At 52.1% G+C, this 22500-nt stretch overlaps 1 protein-coding gene across 1 annotated transcript in view; it reads right to left on the bottom strand.

Moving 5' to 3' along the window:
- Positions 1-22500, bottom strand: part of LOC311369755 (sodium-driven chloride bicarbonate exchanger-like) — a gene marked incomplete at both ends in the record, with an annotated part of 40443 nt that overhangs the window by 16754 nt on the left and 1189 nt on the right. The window contains 5 exons of the mRNA XM_084487963.1: positions 145-333; positions 2011-2171; positions 3327-3465; positions 4020-4163; positions 7881-7962. Coding sequence (XP_084344089.1) covers positions 145-333; positions 2011-2171; positions 3327-3465; positions 4020-4163; positions 7881-7962 — 715 coding nt within the window. The remainder of the gene's footprint in view (positions 1-144; positions 334-2010; positions 2172-3326; positions 3466-4019; positions 4164-7880; positions 7963-22500) is intronic.

Raw genomic sequence — 22500 nt, 5'->3', positions numbered from 1 at the left:
TCCATGGAGTGTGTGTCTCTCTATGTGTGTGTGTGTGTCTCTCTATGTGTGTGTGTGTGGCCCCTGCACCGTTCTTGTCCATGGAGTGTGTGTCTCTCTATGTGTGTGTGTGTGTCTCTCTACGTGTGTGTGTGGCCCCTGTACCGTTCTTGTCCATGGAGTGCGGCTCCGACTGCTTCTTGCCGATGTCGGCGAAGGAGCGGACGATGGGGATGCGGTTGGCCAGCTTCTTGTGGTTCTGGTGGTGGTGCTGCTTCAGCAGCGCCTCGCGGATCCGCCGCCGCGCCTCGGGCCCCACCGCGCCGGACAGGTCATGTTGGTCCAGGACCATGTCTGCACCCGCACACACACACACACACACACACACGGACGCAAGCGCACGCACACACAGGTACACACACACACACGCGCAGGTACAGGCACGCACATGCGCACACACGTTGACGCACGCACGCATATACACGCATGCATGCCACACACACACATGCACACGCACACACGTACATGTAGCACACGCACACGCACACAAGTACACACACAGACATGCACGCGCACACACACACACGCGCGTACACACACACACACACAGACACACACAGACACGAACACACACACACGCAGAGACAGAGTGAAAGGAGTATCATTAGTGTCCTGTCTGAAGAACAACACACACACACACACACACACACACACACACACACAGACACACACACACAAAGCCAGAGGAAGACACGGTGCTGGATGGGAATAACAGGGAATCTTTGTTGGGGAAATGGTGGAAGAAATGGGAGAGTAGCAGGACATTGTGCTTTTGGCTGAGCCTGCGCCCCGGCCAGCGAGTCCAAACACCTAGTGCTGTGTCAGAGTGTCTGCATCGGTAATGAACCCGGTGCGCTGACCCCGATACACCCCGTCCGCCATCCACACCCTCTCAGAAACACAGAGTAATAAAACGTCTGCGTCATCCGAGGATCAGCGTTCTCCCGAGCGGGCGGGGTCGCGCTTTTATTTCATTATTTCGACAGGAAGCTGCGCGACACAACAACGCGACTCCGCCGGGTTAAATCTCCTCTCCGTCTAACTCTCCGTGCGCTGCCCAAACTCCTCCCCCCCTGCGGAGGATGCGGTCGCAGATGCTAAGCTGATTGGATCGCGGCCATCGCAGCGCCACCGCCGTGTTAGTGATGACTCACTAACAACAGTATTTAAACCCCCGATACACGCAGTGTCCCTTTTCCCAGCCGAGCCCTCACCCCCCCCGGGGCCCAAAGGACATCTACAAGTCATTGCTGCCTTTTTTATTTCTAGGCTTTGACTGGCAAACCCATGACTTTAAGTTTTCAGTTTGGTTTTTAACTTTTTTAGATTTTTAGATTTTGTTTTGAGTGTAATAACTAGTTTTTAATATGAACTATTGTCTTTATGGGAGAGAGCAATGATTTTTATTTATTTAATTTACTTATTATCATTCTTTTAGCTCTGTACTAATCAATAATTACACCGTCATTTTGAGATTACGACGTTGAAGACGTCCAATCCAAACAATCGTCTTACTTCTTTTGTCATCGGGGGTGAATTATGAAAACGAACCAATGAGGAGTGAGTGTCTTGCTAATCCCGCCCCCCCCCCCTGTCCTCGTTGGTTCCTGTCCTCTGCCGACTGCGATTTCATTGGTCCACTCGAGTCCCCGGGCCAAACTCCGGTGTGGACGTTACTTCTGGCTGAGTTCATCGTAACGAAACCATAGAACTCTGAAGAATAAGTCCCACCTCCGAGGCTCCGGTTCCCTTGGCAGATTTTACTTCTCCACCACCTACAGAGTCTGTTATGTACGATCATTCATAAACCCCATGTTATTTGCCATAGACATTTGACCGAGGGAAGGCGGGACTTATTCTTCAGAGGTCTGTTCGCTGGTGACCCGGTTACGGATGATGATGGGGGCGGGGCGGGGAGGGGGGCGGGGCGAGGGGGGCGGGGGTTGGGGTTGAGGGTTAAGGGTGCGTTACCTGCGATCTCCTCCAGCGAGTTGGCTCTCATGTCCAGCATGACGGTGCCGTTCATGATGCAGGAGCGCAGCTCGAACAGGCTGTGCAGGGACAGCGTGGCCACGTAGGGCTTGCTCCAGCGCTCCCCGCCGTCCTCCACGTCCTCCTCGAACTTCAGCCACCTGGAGTTCGGGGAATCGTCAACGAAAGAAGTCGTAAGAGGCTCTCACTGTACCGACGAGCTTTCTTGCACTGAGTTGTTGTACTGTTTAAGCACTCCCGCATGTAAATATTGGCTTTTATACTATTCTTCACGGATATAGTTTCCCTGCATATATATTTTTTTGCATTTTGTATTTTGTACTTTTGCACATTTATACTTTATTTATACTATCTTATTCTACTTGTAACATTCTGTTTGCTGCTGCTGGAAGTGCAATTTCCTGAGAGAACCTTCCTAAGGGATTAATAAAGTTCCCATCTTCCTATCTGTCAGTAATATATTGTTTCCCCTTCCTCTGACGAATGTACTTATTGTAAGTCGCTTTGGTAAAATAGCTTCCAACCGAAGCGCTTTTCGGTTGGACGAGGTGGGCTAGGCTGTTTTAAGTATCTGAAAGGTACTGGGTTTTCAATTCCGATCACTGCGTTCCGAACTTTAGGTGTATGACAGGTAACCTAACCCTTACCTGATACTTAAAGGGGCAGTGTGTCCAATTTAGTGGCATCTAGCGGAGCAGCCATGGCAGGAAATACATTATTCATTATTATGTTTAGTGTATAATCCCATGAAAATACCGTCGTGTTTCCGTTATCTTTAGAACGAGCCCCTTTATATCTACATCCACTCTTTCACAGAGCCCGCCATTTTGCACCGCCACATCGGGTGTTAGCTTAGCGCAAGTTCACTGTTAGCTTAGCGTTACTTGACTGCTAGCTCGGGAGTCAATTGACCATTTGGCTGCGTTATGGTGCCACGTCGACGCAACGCAACGACCACGCAGTCGCCTCGACGCGGTCCTGAACCTGTTTTGTGTTTCTGCGTCGGCGTTTCTGTCAGCGGACCAATCACAGCCCTTGCTGCCGCTTCGCCACGACGCAAGGTAAAGCATTTTCGGGAGGCGCACGTCAGGCCCTCGCGGCAGACGCAAGGAGGGTCCGCGAGGACGTAACGGCTCCGCAAACCCTCCCCTTGCGTTGCGTCAACCGTGGAACCACAACTAAAGCCTTAAGTTTGCCATTGGCTTAATGTTAGCTTACGGCAGAATGAGCAGCGTTGCGCTAGTGGGCCGACCCGGTCGTATACCAGGGCACCGGGGGGGGGGGGGGGGACGTACCTGGCCGTCTCCTTCCACTCTGCGTCCTCTCCTTCCCGGACACAGATCTCGTCCAGCTCCGTGAAGAGGGCGTGGGGGATGTGCTCCTCGTCGCCATCTTCCGTCCCCAGCAGGAACTGCACCCTCTGGGCCGGCGTGTCTGCTGCAAGGGACGGGGAGAGAGGGATAAAGGAGATTGAGGGAGAGAGGCAGAGAGAGAGGGCGATGGAGAGAGATGGAGAGTGAGAGAGAGATAAAGGAGATGGAGAGAGAGAGGGAGAGACAGAGAGAGATAAAGGAGATAGAGGAGAGAGAGATAAAGGAGATGGAGAGAGAGCGAGTGACAGGGCGATGGAAAGAGAGAGAGAGAGAGAGAGAGACAGGGCGATGGAGAGAGGGAGAGATGTAGACAGCGGTAGGACGAAAGAGAGAACATGGGAGAGAGAGAGAGAGAGAGAGACAGACAGCGAGATGGTGGCAGAAGGAGAGGGGGAGGAGAGGACGAGGAGGAGGGCGAGAAAAAGAACAAACAGGACGGCGGTAAGATGTGTGCGGCGGACAGCGTGTTCCTCCGTCGCCGGAGGAAACACACACAAGTCAGACAAGCGCCCCGCTCAGATCTTGGGGGGGGGGGGAGCGCCCAACGGCGACCTCAAAACGACTCCCAATCCCGCCGATCGGAACGCACGTCTCCGTGCCGGCCATGAGACGTACTGTGGGAGGGGGATTCGTGGCCGTCGTCCACGCCGGAGTCCCTCTCCTTGGAGCGCTTCCTGTGCCGGTGTCCGTGGTGGCGGTGGCGCCGGTGGGACTTCCTGCCGAGCGGCACGTGGACCCCGATGTACAGCGTCCGGTGACCTGGAGACCCCAGAGAGAGAGAGAGAGAGAGAGAGAGACAGACCGAAAGACCAGAGGTTGGAGCCGTGCTACTAATAGTTAGTAGTGATAGTAGTAGTGATGATAGTTTTACTTCTATTTTTTTTTTTTTTTTTTATGTATTTAAGCATTTGCATTCTTTTCTTTTTGTCCTGAAAATCTCATTACATCTCTGCAATATGTCTGTATGTTTATGCAACACTAACACAGCATATTTCTAACCGTAAGCCTCAGGGCAGTGGTTCTCAACATGTGGGCCGGGATCCTCACAGAAAAAGCTTTTAAAGTGCCCATTTCTTGCGTTGGGTTTTATTTATTTATTGACTCCAAAAACATCAGTTCAGACATCGTTTAAACATTCAAGAAGCGATTCGCGTCGAAGGCAAACCTTCTGTGAAAGCGACCCGCTGCACTTTGTAACGCGATACCCACAATGCAATGCTGTATTACGAAACAGCGGTCGAGGGGATGAGTCAGGAGCTAAAATAAGGCGCTTGTCTTGCGGAGGAGACGCGAGCAGAGACTCTGTGTTCTCTCGGCTGACGGGGGCCAGGCCGACATGCGCTCCGGCGCAGAAGAGATCCCAACGTTGTGTGCATCTGCGCGCACAAACATGTGTACGTTTCAGTGTGTGTGTGTGTGTGTGTGTGTGTGTAAAAGAATGTGCACGTGTGCTCACCATGGCTCGTGCCCATTCGTGCGTGTGATAACGTGCATTTGTGTGTACGTAGTTGCATGGTCGTGTGTAGGCATGAGCATGTGTGCGCGTCTGCTTGCGTGTGTCCGCTTGCGCGTGTGCACATGTGTGAGCCTGTACATTATTGTGTGTGTGTGTGTGTGTGTGTGTGTGCGTGTGCGTGTTTGTCCACATCCATTGTGTTTGTTTGCATATGTGCGTGTTTGTGATATTGGTGATATATTTGTACATGTGTGTGTGTCGTTTTTTGATTGTACTTCGTGTGTGTGTGTGTGTGTGTGTGTGTGTGTGTGTGCGTGTGTGCGTGTGTGTGTGCGCCCTCAGGGCCCGCCTGATGGTAATCCAAGCGGACCGGTGACCTCTCTCCTGGCGGCCCCGAGACGGCGCGCTCACTACTTCCTGTCTCTGCCGGCCACCGGCTACTTCCTGTCTGCCTCGTGTCGTCCTGACTTAACTTATGGTGTAATATTAACAACACAGTGTTCCCTTCAATGTGTGTCAGGCCATACGCAAACCCAGAGCCTGAACGCCCGCGACAGCAGTATGTGCGGCGTCAGCTGCGGAAAGGACAGCATCACCCCTGCCAGGGTTCGCGGTTCGATTCCCGGAAGAACGACTGTTATCTCCAGTTAGGAGATGACTGTTATCTCCAGTTAGGAGATAACAGTCGATGGTTATCTCCTAACTTAATCATACACAAACTTAGATTTTTTTTGGCCTAAGTTTTGCGCTACATTCACCCAGTTCAACTTCTGTCGGCCCCCGATTCATCACCTTTTCTTTGTGCTTAGATTTACTTTGCTTTTATCCAAAGCGACTTGCGACCGTTCATCCGGTCACACACCGACGGCGGAGTAAAACCCACGCAGGGCTGACAGCCAGCTCAGGTCAGGAGCGGTCAGGGTGAGGGCGCCTTGCTCAGGGGACACCTCGAAACTCACAGCTAGGAGGAGCCGGGGGGGGATCGAACCAGCAACCTTCTGAGCCACTGCCGCCCACTTACTGAACACAATCCTCCCTGGATAATATCAGATTACGAGGGAGCGGGGTGAGTAAAGCCCAAACCACTCGACTCCGTTGAATTATGCATGCAGGAGATCCGCATAGACGTGCGAAGAAAAGTCCTCCCGGAGCTCGGCAAACGCGGTGCCCTTCTCCACGGGGGGGGGGGGGGGGGGGGGGGTCGCAGTGAGTAATCTCTGATTGGTCGATCAGGGAACACGTGTAGTGCTTTGGTGTCCGACAGCCTTGACACACCGATCCAAATGAACGCGCCCGGCGCAATCAAAGTGCAGTTTTTTTTTTTTGCTGTCTGAGGTTGTGATGCACGTGGGCCTTTTAAGCAGTGCATTTGAACGGTTTTTCCGACATCATTATCGCTCGGATTATATTGCGTTCACCCGGCCTATTTTCCTCTGTGTGCGTCGACGGACCGTGGGAGTATAGAAGCAGGCAGCTCTGTAATGATCAGCGTCTGAGTCCTGACGTTGCTACCTTGGGGTGACTTCCGTTTATGAGACTTGATTGGATCTCACTTTGCAACCAGAGCTTTGTATGCTTTGTGCCTTTTCCCTACTTAGTTCTCATTGAGATACACGTCATTAGGGAGCAGGTGGAGGGGGTTCGGCTGCCCACATTGGGTCTCGAACGCAGAACCTTTCGACGACACCATCCTGCCGGTCTAGAAATGTCCAGGACCCAGCACTGATCAGTGAGCCATGATGGGCTATGGTGGTGTGTGTGTGTGTGTGTGTGTGTGTGTGTGTGTGTGTGTGTGTGTGCACGTTTGTGTGTGTGTGTGTGTGTGTGCATGCGTGCATGCGTGTGTGTTTGTGTGTGTGTGCATGTGTACGTACGTGCGTTTGTGTGTGTGTGTGTGTGTGTGTGCGTACGTACGTGCGTGTGTGTGTGTGTGTGTGTGTGTGTGTGTGTGTGTGTGTGTGTGTGTGTGTGCGTGCGTGCGTGCGTGCATTTGTGTGTGTGTGTGTGTGTGTGTGTGTGTGTGTGTGTGTGTGTGTGTGTGTGTGTGTGTGTGTGTGTGTGTGCATGCGTACGTGCGTTTGTGTGGTGCGGGGGGTGGGGGGGTTCATACAAATAGCTCAGATGCTCCGGGCGTCAGCCTCTGCTGATGTCATGGAATAATGTTTTCTTGTGCCTTTCCCTCGTCCTCCACCACGTTGCCGTGACGTCCGTGCGTCCGACGGCCCCCGAAATACTCACCGTGATCCGATTAGGACTTTTTTTTTTTTTTAGAACTCTCTGATCTCTTGTCGATTGCCACTCAGTGTAGTGTCAGACGTATATTTAAGGTTGACCCCAAGCCTGACTTTTTAACCAGAACAAGAAAAAGAAAAAAGTGGTACATCAAATCTCGATGTGACGATTTGACGTTCCATTTTTTTTCCATTTAGAGGAAACATTTCCAGAAGAAGTAAAGAGCGACAGAGATGGGTCGGGGGGTCGGGGGGGGTCGGGGGAGGAATAGGGGGGGAGGAATAGGGGGCTGTGCGGATCAAAGGATTTCCCGCGTCTCCGATGGGCTGACGCAGCGTCGCCGTTACCACGGCGCCAAAAGCAGAGCGGTAACCATGGCAATGGCCCAGCATCGCAGGATGAGAGCGCCCCTTGAGATGTGAAGAGTGAGGACACGCGATTGGTCCACTATTCAGGCTGTCACCGTGTTGAAGTGTCATTGAGACCTAAGGCTTCTTTATGCAAATGAACCATCACCTGTGTCGGCTTGTTGTTGTTTTTTCGGTCAAAGCTAGTTGATTTAGTGATTGCTGTCGGGATGTTCGGAGAATTGTCACAAATATGACCAAACACGCTTTAACAATACAATTTGCCTACCCTAGCTTCAAATGGGTACACTACGACACACAACGGTGACAAAACAGGGGAACCGGGCAGGATTGTGCGCGGTCAAGGTGCGTTTGGCTTGTTGTTGTTTGTTGGTTTGTTGTTTGTTTGTTGGTTTGTTGTTGTCCGGGTGACGCCGTTACCTTCCAGCTCCTCCTTCTCAAAGTTGGTGTTGAGCATGGAGCGCGTTCCCCCCCGGTCCACCACCGCCTCTTCATCTGTTCTCTGCGAAACAAACACACAGACAAACAGACAAACGCATTGAAACCCATTAATCAGCCTTATCGTCACTTTTGAGGGAGCCCAGATACGTGATGTCACAGCAGGAACACACCGCAGCCAGGTTCAGTGGGTAAAGATACAGAGAGAGAGAGAGAGAGAGAGAGAGAGAGAGGTGGAGACAGAGAGAGAGACAGAGAGAGAGAGATGGGGAGAAAGTGATAGATAGACAGAGAGGTAGAGACACACAGAAATGCGTGGGCACAGGGAGATAGACAGATATAAGAACGACAGATTTAGAGAGATAGAGGCAGAAGGGGAGAGAGACAGCGAGAGAGAGAGAGAGAGAAAGACAGAGAGAGAGACAGAAAGAGGGGAGGTGAGAAAGTGATAGATAGAGACAGAGAGGAAGTGACACACACACACACACACACACACGTGTGGGCACACACCCATGCACATACAGGGAGAGAGACAGAGCGAGAGAGCCGCAGAGGGAGAGAGATTTTACATTTACTGGCTATTTATTAGCTGACAGATTGATGAAGCGGTAGAGCCATCTAAAAGGAGAATGGTAGAGAGACAGAAATAGAGAAACCTACAGAGAGAGACAGAGCGAGTTCAAGAGAAAGACATAGATGGAGAGAGAGGTGGGGACAGAGACCTACATACACGGAGAGAGAGAGAGAGATGAAGAGAGAAAGAAAGAGCGGGAGAGAGAGAGAGATAGAGACAGAGGGAGAAAAAGAGAGCGATAGCGACAGAGAGAGACAAAGAGAGAGAGAGAGAGAGGAGGATTCAGGCTCCGTCAGGTTCCATGTCTAAAAATAGAGCTGACCTAAAAAAAAAAATAATAATAATAAAGCAGGGGGGAGGGGGCGAGGGGGGAGAGGGGGAAGGGCGGGGGGACAGGGGGGGGGAGGAGTCAGCCGTCGGGTCGGCGTACATTCACCCCGACGGTGAATATTTAATGTCCTCGGAAACAGTTCGGAAACAAGCGAGCGGCATTGGTCGATAGGTCCCAGAGGGAGGAGAACCCATCGCACACAGGCTGAGTGGAAAACACGCGCGGCAACCGTCTGAACGCGGCGGTACGCCGCCCACCGGCGCGCCCAATCGATACCGGAGGACGGCCGCGGCTCCACCAGCGACCGCCGGGCAGAACAAAGAGTCAAAAGGCCCCCTGCGCGTTGTACCGTGTGTCCACGGGCACAGGCGACACACACACGGACACACGTTAGGAGTGATGTAACACGCGCGATTCAAACAACGAACGCTGTTACAGATCCGTGATGGAGTGTGTGTGTGTGTGCGTGAGAGAGAGAGAGAGAGACAGAGAGAGATGGGGAGAAAGTGATGGATAGAGACAGAGAGGTAGGCAATACGACACAGATACACGTTAGGAATGATATAACACACGTGATTCAAACAATGGAAGCTGTTACAAACCCGTGGTGGTGTGTGTGTGTGTGTGTGTGTGTGCGTGTGCATGTGTGCGTGCGTGTGTGCGGCTGTAGCACTGGCAAAAGGTGATGAAACAGGAAGGATACGCGGTTACAGTCGGTGCATTATTATGAATGATGACCGGTGAAATTGGGTCACGGCACTTAAAGCCTTTGACGGCGACCGTCACTGGTTAAAGCCACCGTGACATCCGTCATTTTAACATCCACTGTGAGCTACTTTCACACTTTCTCACAAACACGCACACGATTGTGGTTTGATGGTTTTGAAAAATGAGTCACGTCGTATGATTGACGTAAATGAAACGAAACGAACGTGTCGTGAAAAAAAAAAACCAGGCAAAATCATGATCTCATCAACTCAACAACAGCTGGTCAAAATTGCTATCGTCATATTTCCACCGCCTTTCAGAGAGAGGCCTGCAACATGCTAACACACAGCTCGGTGATGTGTGAGCCTCTCATCTTATCACATCCTGCCACATTTCGCCCCTCATATTCACATTTCCTGTCGCGACACGTCACTTTAAAGTACGTATGTGTTCCGAACAATGTTGTTTTTTCCACGCGGCCCTCAAATCCAACCCTGGCGCGTGTCACCTGTGATATATGGTGAATGGACTAACAGTAAATAACGCTTTTATCCAAAGAGCTTTACAACATTGCCTCACATTCACCCATTCATGCACACGTTCACACACCGCCGGCGGAGTCAACCCACGCCGGGCGACAGCACAGCTCGTCGGGGGGCAGTCAGGGTGAGGGCGTCTCGCTCAGGGGACACCTCGACACTGAGCTAGGAGGGGCCGGGGATCGAACCAGCGACCTTCCGGTGTACCGGCCAACCCGCTCTACTCTCCTGAGCTACCGCCGCTCCTGTGATGAGACACGGGGGCGCAGTTCATCTCAACACACTGTACCCGCCCCGCTGTGTGCTGACCTAAAGCCCCCGTGAATCGTGTTCCACCCCATGATGTGTTACCGTGGTAATCCTACAGCGCCGCCCCCCCCCCCCCCCCCCCGGCACTCTCTGGGATTGGAAACCGCCGGGAGAAGAAAGAAGCGACGGACGGCCGACGAGGATTAGCTCGTCGTCGCGTGAGCTCAGAGCTAAAATGTGTTAAAAATGCAAAATGTGTTACAAATTAAAAATCGTTTTTTGGAAAACGATTTGGAGAAAGCCGCTGGCGTGAAAGTAAGTTGTGTGTAGTGCGATTTATCGCCTTTTTTTTTATACGACTAAAACAAGGAGCTAATGCATCGCTCTTTCTTTTATCGCTGACTTCCCCTGCGGTGCTGTCGCTACACAACGATCGTAATCGGGTAAAATAACAATAGCCACATACATCAGACGCGTGGATTCTGTTGGACAAAGCCACAGGATGCATTTGTGACAAATTCTTCAATCGTTGCTTGAGTCTGCAAATCGTGATAGTCTTCAATTGTTCGATAAAGCCGTTCGATAAACTTTTCCAAAAGCAACAACAGACGCAACCCCCTCTCAACCCCCTCTCTGCGCAGATCCAAGCCGCCACTTTGCCAAACAAACCGGTTGAAAAAAGTCATTTCTGCCTGCTGCCATCAGTCTGGTCAATAACCACATGTAAATGTGATCCGTTGTGTTATCTGTTATCTTATCCGTTATGTGTTTGCTGTTACTTTTTTTTACTGCTGGCTGTGCCCCACGGGGATAATAAAGATACCTTGTACCTTGTAAACCGTGATTTTCAGAGGCAACAACAGGCGATACCTGCCGAATCACCAAAAAACCTGTTGAGGATGGGCTCAGCCAGTCAGACTCTGTGAGAGCGTAATCCAACCACTCTCATACCATGGGCACGCTTGACAAATGTCCATATGTGCCAACAGCCACACCCTAAGGCTCACATCCATCCACAGCGCTCTGTAAAGGACACTTTCTCCATCCCTCCTTATCGCCTTCCACTTTATTGCCTCATTGTTCTATTGTGTGGTTCTTATTGTGTGACACATATTTGACCCGAAAATGATTCACATTGTCATTGTCAATTGTTCGGAAAAGTTCTTTAAAAGCTTTTAAAGCAGCCTACTAATGATGATAACAATAAAAAATCTATATTATTATTATAAAGAGTTGTTATTTTAATGCCATTATTGCTGCTGTTGTTGTTGTTGGTGATCTGAACCAGGTTTTAAAGCTATGTATCTGCGTGTTTTAGGAGAATCTTATCCGGGCTCTGCCGTCCAGGGAGAGAAATCCTGTACGGATTAAGACACACACAAACACACATGCACGCACACGCACACACACACACACACACACGCACACACACACACACACACAGCCATGTGCGAGACGCCGTAGCGTTAAGATGTATAGCTTACAGGACAGATGTTGTGAGCTTACACATGCACAACACACACACACAGACACACACACACACGCACACATGCACGCACGCACACACACACACACACACACACACACACACACACACACACACACACAGACACACACACACACACACACACACACGCGCACGCACCAGAAGTAGATAAGGATACATTAGAAGTCTGGGGATGTTCTTTGTCCCTGGCAGATGCCTCATGGTTATCACAGAGATCGTTCGCCCCCGAGTGTGATCGGTTCTGTGTCTGCCTTTCAATCCTCAGGCCGTTCAGCCACGATACTTACAGACCGGGCTTCTCTCACTACTGGTGGACACAACCACAGCCTCTCTCGCCCCTCTCTCGCCCGCTCCTCCTAGTGGACAGAACCCCAGCCTGTCCAGGCTGACGAGGGAGGAGAGACAGAGTGACTGACTGAGAGGTAAGAGAGAGGAATACAATAAAATAAGGACGGGAGGGAGGGAAGGAAAGACAGTCAGACAGAAAGAAAGACAAAAAGTAGCAAAGAAAAGAAAGAGAAAGAAATATCGACAGACAGACAGAGAGACGGAAAGAAAGAAAGAAAGAAAGACGTAAAAAATAAGGAGAGAAAAACAAAGAAAGACTTTGGGACAAAGTGGAGCACTAGGAAAGAGAAGCAGGCGAGAGAGAGAGGGCAGGCAAGCGGTAGAGAGAGAAGGAAAGTGTTCCCAGTCCTGTGAGTCCTGTCGCAGCACTGATCTAACAGTAAGTGACAGTCTGGGACGATGGCTATCTCAGGGGGACCCCGCCCCCCCCCCCCCCCCCCCCCCTCCACCCCCAGGACACCCCCCTCTGGGAGGAACACTGCTAAGTCTCAGTGATAGGCCGTCCCCTCCCCCCCCCCCCCCTCTGGTACCGTGAGAACAGCAGCCAGGGTCTAAATCGGGCCCCCCCGGGCCGACTCAGGAACCTGGGTTTCATCTCGACCCAGGCTGCCATGGAAACATGTGTTTTTGGGTCCGTTGGTGACGTCACGACAAAAATCACGGCGATCTCTTGACTCCTTTTGGTGATGTTTGTTACTTTGTTCACGTAAGAAAAAAAAAAGGAGAAGAAAAGCAGATCCCACCCTGTGGGATTTGTCGATTTGTTTAGACACTAAGATGTATTGTGTGAAAAGTTCAACCACGGGTTCTGGTTTTAACGCGCTTTTAGAAAACGACAGCAGTTGATCGCAACTATGATACGATTGAGTCTTTAGCCGTCGCTCCATAAAACCACGACACTCGTCGTAAGCGGGAGGAATGCATTGTTGCTAAGACGGTGGAAAATACAAATCGAGTCTATTCGTTCTGCTAAGGAATCTCAATGAGACCTTTTCTAATTAGAAATACACTGGTGCTTGAATGTCATTAAAGAGCCGTCAACAGCCAGCACATAGTAATCATTCTAAAAAATGTGTCCTGTCGTTATGTATCCATACTCAAGCAGTATGTAAATAATGCATTTAATTGACCATGTACCGTAACCGACCATGGCATACGCCCGCGTCGCACTTTGAGAACTGCCGTTACGAATCAAAGCCGAACTGTGCAGAGGAACGCAGTTAATTATACATGGTCCTTACTGCAGGGCCGGTGACACGGAATCGATAACCTCGTCCGCTGTGTTGTCAATTCAACAGGACGTCAATAAGTGAAAGCCTGCCACGGATGTGTACGTCACACAGTGTGACAGCGTGCAAACATGGTCTGTCATGTCACGACTCCTTGACCCTGATCGTGGCTTGGGTGTGTGTGTGTGTGTGTGTGTGTCCGGGTATGTGTCTGTGTGCTTGGGTGGGTGTGTGTGTGTGTGTGTGTGTGCATGCGTGCGTGCGTGCGTGCGTGCGTGTGTGTGTGTGTGTGTGTGTGTGACAAAGTGAAAAGCGCAGTACCCGCAGATTTAAGCTCATCTGCCATCAGACGTTACATATCAATCAAATGTTTTGTTTGTGCGACGACTGAAATGCGAAATATCAGTCATTTGATTAATAGTAGTATAGTATAGTTGTAGTAGTTATAGTACACGTAGTAATAGTATCAAACCAGCTAGAGCTAGACTTAGAGCTAGAGTCCCCATCCAGTCCCCCCCCCGCCCGCTATTGTATGTTGTACGTCCTGGCCCTTTATGTACGCACTTCATGTACGCACTTACTGTATGCTGTATTTATTCATAGTACTTGATTGTGTAGCATTAGCTTGCTGTCATTGCTGTACACGGGGAATGGGTCAACCACGCGACTGTGAGTGCTTGCACTTGGTCCTATCTATGAACATCTTTACTGTACCGACAGCGACATATTGTTTCACTTTCTTACGACGAATGTACTGATTGCAAGTCGCTTTGGATAAAAGCGTCTGCTAAACGCCCCAAATGTAAATATAAACCTAAGCAACAGAAACGGAGACACCTGCCGGCATGCCGACATGCTGACCCCAAACGGCGTCATGGCACCATGGCATCACGCCAGCATCACGACACAGCAGCAGCAGCAGCAGCGGCGTTGCTGACGCTAAAGCGCCAGAGCCGCTGGCTTCGTGTCTGGTCCACCACGAGCGCGTGGTGTGTTCGGGGGGGGGGGGGGGGGGGGGCAGTGGTCTGACTCGCCCGAGCGGCGAATGAGAAGGGCCGATGCACCGCTGTGGCGGGAGTGCCACACCACAGGCTCAGGGCTTGCAGAGTGTGCGCGTGCGAGCGTGTGCGTGCGTGAGAGTATCGGTGCTTGTCTTTGTGTGTTTGCGTTTGTCGCATGCTGACTGGGTTTGAGTGGGGGGGCTTATGTTTTTGAGAGGGTCTCAGTGTGAACCTGTGGGTCTCTCGCTACGACTGTGTATGGGTGTGTGTGTGGGTGTGTGCGCGCGCGCGTGTGTATGTAGGTGTCGTGCGTGCAGGAAATGTGTGTGCATTTGTGTGTGTGTGTGTGTGTGTGTGTGTCTTGCGTGCAGGACGTGTGCGTGCATTTCTGTGTGTGTGTGTGTGTGTGTGTGTGTGTGTGTGTATGTATGTGTGTGTGTGTGTGTGTGTGTGTGTGTGTATGTATGTGTGTGTATGAGTGTGTGTGTGTCCTGCGTGCAGGAGGTGTGTGTGCATTTCTGTGTGTGTGTGTGTGTGTGTGTCTTGCGTGCAGGATGTGTGTGTGTGTGTATGTGTATACGTGCGCGTGTGTGTGTGTGCGCGTGCGTGTTAGTGTGCGCTCGCGTGTGGTGCGATGCTAAGCAGGGAGCCATGACCTTCAGGCTAAAGCAGTGACCTTGAGCTCCAGAGTGATCCTCCAGCCTGTTCTGTATTCATGGCTGCTCCCTGATACCGCAATAATGTATTCACACCGGGAGCCGCTCTGCATAGAGAATATGTTTACTTTACCGGAGACAAAGAGTCCAAGCGGCAGGCTTACATAAGCCTATTGATTTGCAGGGCTGTACATATGAAGCACATAATGGAACAAAACACCTCCACGACATACACACACACACACACACACACACACACACGGGCACACACACGGGCACATACATTCAACCACGTACATACGGTGTAATCTTACTGTATTTTCTGGGTACACACATAACATACTCACAGTTATAACCCAAGCTTTACTTAGACACACACAGACAAACATACAGACACACAGACAAACACCCAACGCATCCTACCACAATTTCTGATTGGTTGATACATCTTTGTGTGTGTGTGTGTGTGTGTGTACGTGTGTGTGTGTGTGTGTGTGCACGTGAGTGTGTGTGTGTGTGTGTGTGTGAAACCACATGATGCCGTTAAACCTAAAGACTCATTTGTAATCTGTTTAGGATGCGCTGCGCTCTGTGAGTCTCTAGGACTAAAGCACCAATAGACTATGACTATGACTTCATTACTAGATGGAGAAAAAGCAGTTTGATAGGTTTTCCTGGAAAGGGTAACCGCCCTCCATTGAGTTGTAGTCACGTTCGGGAAGCCTTAACCTGTCCTCATCAGATGACCTAGTTCTCAAGGTCGCCAACACAATAACAGTTTTGATCTCTTATCAGACTGAGCTACACCCAAAAACCAAACTCAACACCTGCTACATTGTACACCATGTGTCATGTCATACATAACGCCCTTGCATCATAACAACAACGACGAAAATACAGAAAATAGCTCTAGTATGGGGGCATTTTGTAAAAAACGAAAAAAAAAAAGTCCCATATCAGAGTGAACGTTATTGTTGTTGTTTACGGGGGGCCCCGTGGACAGGGTCAACACAGTCAGTGTACCCAGGACCGCAGATCCTGGCCCCTGGCCCCAGAACGCACGATTAAACCGCGGTGAGCCAAGGGCTAGCATAACAAACAGTCACGACCGCTGCTTCTCTGTGTGCACGCGCGCTACCTCGTTACGCGGGCTGGCAGTCAGCGCGGGCTCGCCTGTGTAGCGGCGGGCCCCGCCTCCGCGCGGGAGCCGGTCGTTTAATTAACTGGCAATTAACCAGACAATCATCCATGTTTTAGCAATACCGCTGTGCGTCGTTAAGCCTGCTGCCTCTACCCCTGGGCCTCTGACACAAGAGTGCCGAGCACAAGCAAAAGACTACTAGAAAACAACTTGTAGACAGATCTGGATCTCTAGTATCCTAGTTCCACACCAACTCTTCTCCACCGATGGATTTAGGCCGACAGTATAGGGGAATGATACGAATGTCAGAACCGCCGGGATCAATAGACAACGAATTAACCCCAGCGTGGGGTTGGTTATATCACGTACGCCTCAGAGCAGTCTGAGAGACTAATTCAATGACAGTTACATTTGATTGTCAAACATTGACGCTCTCTTTCTCTGTCTGTCTGTCTGCGTTAAACCGACATACAGACATAAGTCTGTATGTCTGTCTATCCTCACGAAGCGAACGTAATTCGCGAGGCAGCACTTTGAGTCTGCCGTCGTGTATGAAAAGTGCCACGTAAATAAAGTCGCCTTGCCTTTCCTTGCCCTGCCTCTATCAATATCGCACCGTTCAAGGGCTTTCTGTGTAATAACCCGATTGTACCCACACTTCCATACATTTAACTGTGTATTAAATACGTACACAGCCACGCTGATTTCACCAGAGACTACGAGAGACTGGGGCTGGAGCACCCGGCCGCAGATAAACAAAGCGAAAGTAAAAGTCCTCCCCGTCCACATAGCTTGGTCTCTCCCGGGCCCAGGGGTGTCGGATGACAGGCTAACGCGACCCAACTGCTGGGTGGGGGTGGGGGGGGGGGCGCCGAAGCAGAGAGACCGCTGAGGTGGTCAACAATGGAGGAACAGCTCCGCTATCACCTGATGTTATCCTTCGGAGAGCAAAGCCAGTTATACAAACAGATCTCTGTCTCGCAAAACTGATATTCACACCGGCCTCCGGCGATGTGAAGCTCCGATAGGATTGATTCACACAGCGCTCCGTTCCCACCGCCGCGCCGCTAACGCTGTAGGAGAGCGCGCCCGCTCCCGGGAGCTAGGCTAGCTTAGCCGCCGGCTAGCCTGGGATGTGTTTGTAGGTCTTCCGGACGGTATCTCTCCCCTGAGGTTCGGGGGGGGGGGGGGGGGGGGTGACGCACGGAGCGGTCGGGGGGGATGATGAATGTTTACATTAGCTTCAAAAGCAGGGCACGTGGTGTACCCTAGAAACAGCTTATTCAGGACTAGCGCACACAAGCGCCGTGAGGTCCGTGCCACAGCGGGCACACCGGCAGCACGTCGTGGAGAGCGTGTGACGTGGCAAGCGGAAAGAAAATCGGCCATACGAAACTGGTTCTGATGTCAATCTGTGTGTATGCTGTAAAGGCTGATTTAGCAGCGTGGCCAACGCTACACGCTACATCAAGCCAGGTGGGATTCTATCAGCCGAGAGAGAGAGAGAGAGAGAGAGAGAGAGAGAGAGAGAGAGAGAGGGGGGGGGAGAAGGGGGACGGGGGCGGGGGGGGATGGGGATTAACGGTCAGCGCACACACACACGGCCCCTGTGATTGGTGGCGGCCGCTTTGAGCCCCACAGATGGCGACGGTTGCCGTGGTAATGGCCCCGGCAGGATCAGCCGTCGCAGCATCCCGGGGTGGGAAGGCGGTCCGTGGGTTTTAGCGTAGTGTAGGCGTCTCACTTAACGACCGGCCCAAACGGGAACAGTCCGTGGAGCGACTCGAACCGAGCTTTTCCGAGCCCCCCCGGTCGAAGCGACGACGAAAGCCTATAACCCACCCCGGGCCGACCCACCTCAGCGACAAAAGCCAAGCGATAAAGTGTGGGCGGGGTGACCGCAGTCGTACACGACTGGGTCTCGATCCCCGATGTCCTATACGCATTAACCGCCGTCCCCTGAGCAAGACGCCCCTAGCCCCCCCCCCCTTATCACCACTCCATCACGGCATAATGGATTGAATTCCCCGTCACCCCGTCCCACCCCCTCATTCCACTCGAGCCAACACATACACCGTAAGCCCCCACTCCTTGACTCCACCACCGCCACCACCACCACCATCACCACCACCACCACCCCCCCTGCCACGACTCCATCTGCTGACTGACCTCCCCGGGACCTCCCACATTCAACCTGGCACTGGTGAGCCATGGAGGAGCAGCGGTGCCCGTGGCGATGCCTTATTAACTATACATGAACGGAGCGCCAGGTGCGGGAGCTAGCGTGTAGCTCTTGCGTGGCTTCGCCGGAGGCTAGCAGGCGGCGACACCCACACCCACACCCACACACACACACACACACACACACACACACACACACACACACCGACGCGCTCGTGAACAAGTTTGCGATAGACAACGCGAGCCTTGAGCCAAACCCGGGCAGGACGAAGGGCAGGGGTCTTTAGCGCCACGATGTGTGCGCTATCCTGCCTGTCATGTGAGATCGCGCGGCGCGCGAGCGGCGAGCTATAAGCCTCGCAGGCACGTCGGGCGAGAGAGAGAGAGAGAGAGAGAGTCACGCGAAGAACGCCGGGGGCTGGAATGTCGTCTCGCGACGCGCCGACACCCCGCGACAATTCAGACGCCGTTTACGATCACGGCGATCAAAACGGCGTCGGGATGTCTGCTGTGTTGTTGTTGTGATCCCGGGATTGGGGGGGCGGGGGGGGGGGGGGGGGTCCTGGAACAACCTTGAGATCCGGGCCCCTGGCCGGGACGGTCGGCGGACGGACAGGGGAGGGGGGGGGGGGGGAAGAGACAAGCGAGGAGAGTGGGGGGTGGGGGGGGGGGGGAGAGCGAGAGAGAGTTGGGACCTACCTGGTAAACAAATCCGTTGTGGGGGTCCAGGGAGAGCATGGTCGCTCTCCGGCGAGGGGGGAAACCGCTACACCCCCTCTCTTTTTTCCGTGTGTTTTGCCGCAGATGAAAGATGAGAGCGTACGGATATGTGGCCCCGCGGCGATGCTGAGACTAGGTGTGTTTGTGTGTGTGTGCGTGAGTGTGTGTGTGAGTGTGTGTATGAGTGTATAGGATGCGAGCTCGAGTGAGAGCACGCAAGCAAGGACGAGCGAGGAATGGAGATAGTGAGTGAGAGAGAGAGAGAGAGAGAGCCTGAGAGAGTGAGCCAGAAATAGTGGAAGAGAGAGAGAGAGAGAGAGAGAGAGAGAGAGAGAGAGAGAGAGAGCGAGAGAGAGAGAGCAAGAGAGAGAGACAGAGAGGGAGCGAGAGAGAGTTAGACAGGACACAGGGAGAGAGAGAGAGACAGAGAGAGAGAGAGAGAGAGAGAGATAAATAGAAAGAGTGCACCCTGGTTTCTCTCTCCTCAGCCAAGTCTGTCAACCGCTTCTCCTCCTCCCATGACACAGTTCCGCTTCCCGTAGAATCCACCTGAACAGCTGCCCCGCTCGCAAACACAGGACCAGGGACCAGGGACCAGGACCAGGACCAGGACCAGGACCACGACGAGGACCAGGGACGGGACCGCGACCAGGAGCCCCCCCCCGCAACGCACGCAGACACAACGCGGAGCACACCTCAGCTCGGATCAGCTCCCCCTGCTCTCGTCGGCGTCTGTCTGTTCTCTGACAGCTTGCGTGTCCAGAGGACAGCATCAAATGTTTTCTGACAATCATCCCTCGGCCAATCCGCGCTGCCGATCTCCCCCCCCCCTCCCCCTCCCCCTCCCCGCCCCGCCATCCCTCCCCCCAGCCCCCCGCCCCCTGCCCTTTAGGGATTTGCAACGCTGATGCGCACACGCTCACACACACCCGTGCTCGATGTGTGTGTGTGTGTGTGTGTGTGTGTGTGTGTGTGTGTGTGTGTGTGAGTGCGCGCGGGCCCCGTGGTTGAGTGCGTTGCGCTGAAGAGCTGTCAGGCCCCCGCCGAGGCCCTGTTACCTAAGAGGGAGCCGGGCTTGTTGAGTCAAGGCAGGCCAAACAAACACACTGCGTTCTGGGTCTGGTGTCAGAGCCTCTTTCAAAACAAAAGTCCTCATATTGAGTGACTGTGCAAAGGACACACCGTGCAACACAGTGTGTGTGTGTGTGTATGTGTGTGTGTGTGTGTGCGTGTGGGTGTGCGTGTATGTGTCCGTACCTGCGTGCGTGTCTTTATATGTTTACGTGTGTTTGTGTGCACCGTACACGTATTATTGAGGGCATATGAGTGTGTGTGTGTAGTGTGTGTGTGTGTGTGTGTCTGAGTCTGTGTGACCGGGTTCAGTAGCATGTCTGGGTGTGTGTGTCCGGGTTCAGTATCATGTTTACAGAATACCTGAGGTCAGGAAGCTGATATTTGACTGCCGTGCGATGCCAGCATCAGTATTGCGATCTAACGAAGGCGCACTAGAAATCAAACTGAATATTAAATGCCGGTACGACAACACGCAGTTACAATACTACCGATGAAGACTGTCTTCCACAGGGTGAAGGCTGGCTTGGATCTCTCTGTGACGGTGCTTTGATCAACACAAACCACACTGTTTCCCCTGATCTGGGATCAGCAGTCCTGGTACAGCAGAAACTCTTGAGTCTTTGTCACAGAGTCTTCATCCAAGGAACATTCATTCACACGAGTGGATGAAGCTTTCAGGAAGGGATTTTAATAAGCGTATGCTTGACCAGTCGGCGCGGTGTTGATTTGAAACCTTTTCAGACACTTTATTAAAGTTTACCACTGCTGGCCGAGTCTGTGTTCGCCATTTACGTGCTTACAGATCCGCGACTCCGGCAACATGATTGGTCAAAACAAATATGATGCCATGAGTCGGTGAAACGGCCCATTCATCCAGATTTCAGCTCTTATTATATATAAACATTAGACATTCATCTAAAGTCGGATTAGACTAATATCTAAGTCTGAATCTAGTCTCTCACACACTCTCTGGCACTTCATCACACTCTCTGACACTCTCTGACAATCTCACTCTCCCTCACGCTCTCCTTCCATCTTTAACCTTTCGGCACAAAACTCGACAGATGCATTCTCTGCAAACCACTCCAACTCTCCACTCCTTATTGCCTTGCGTCTCCTCTTACCTCTTCGTCCATGGATACGCACTATTTAACCAACCTGGCGTCACGCTTTTCCATGTTCACGAAAAATGCATCGATTGAATTGTGTCTGCAAAATATGCAAGTACAATTCAAGTCTACGGCCCTTTCTGACTGGGAGTCAACCGCTACCCTACCGTGCACAAAGACACGAATGGCCGTCACGTCCGATGAAACATAAGAGGACGCTAGTCCAGGATGCTATGGATGCGGAGCGGTGTTCCTGGTCGCTGATCCGGGAACACCCTGTGGACAGGGCCACGCTTGGCGGCGCTCCAGCTTACACCATCCCGTCACAACCCATCTGTCCCAGCCCGGAAGGTAACCCCCATCTCTGCTGGACCACTGGTGGGTGTATCCCGCACTGGTGGGAGGGGCCTAGGATGATTCTGGGATTCAAGCACGGGATGATTCTGGGATACCTGCTCTGTGATGGGATGGGTCTGATTGGCTGTCGGCCGCTTTGGATTAAGGTGTCTGCTGACGCAGAGTGATTGTGATGTGACACTACGGTGGGCTGAGCAAGTTGGCTGAATACTGGGTCTTCATAGAAGTGAAAATGAGATTGACTGTAACATTCAGAACAGTGTGATCGTTATTTTTTGATCAACCGTCTAAATGACAGGCACCTCAGGCATCTAGAACATGAAGGTAATAGTGCTGCAATTTTAGTGACGTGATCTGAAGTATAACTCACTAGAAACCAACATTTCCCTTCAATCGCTCGCTCTTTCTGTGGGATACATATTTTGCATGAACTATACTGTAATACATTGTGTGTGTGTGTGTGTGTGTGTGTTACAACAACAACGCATCGCGGAGCGCGGCCCCGCCATTGAGAAGATTGCAAGTGTCCATCCGTGGCACATGGCGTGTTACCGCGGTTACGTAAGCGGGACTCTGTCTGAACAGATGCCATCGCTGACCCACTCCCCTCCCCCACCCCCCCCCCCCTCCCCTCTCCTCCTCTCATCTGTACGCAACATCTCAGCTCCTGTCTGTCTGATTCCATTAATCCACTCCATCCCACCTCCCCTCCCCTCCCCCCCACCACCCCCCCCCCCCCCCCCCCCCCCCCACCCAACAGGGTCCCGCCTCGCGTTGAAACTCCACGCGATGCAATCCTCCATTAACTTCCATTACGTTTTAATGTCGGCGGTTAAAATACGACATCGCCGGGCTGCATTCCAAAACGAAGCGTTCCC

This window comes from Micromesistius poutassou, assembly GCF_964030765.1.
Source record: "Micromesistius poutassou genome assembly, chromosome: 24".
NCBI lineage: Eukaryota > Metazoa > Chordata > Actinopteri > Gadiformes > Gadidae > Micromesistius > Micromesistius poutassou.
The sequence above is the reverse complement of the archived record's forward strand: the minus strand, read 5'-3'. Positions and strand labels throughout refer to the sequence as shown.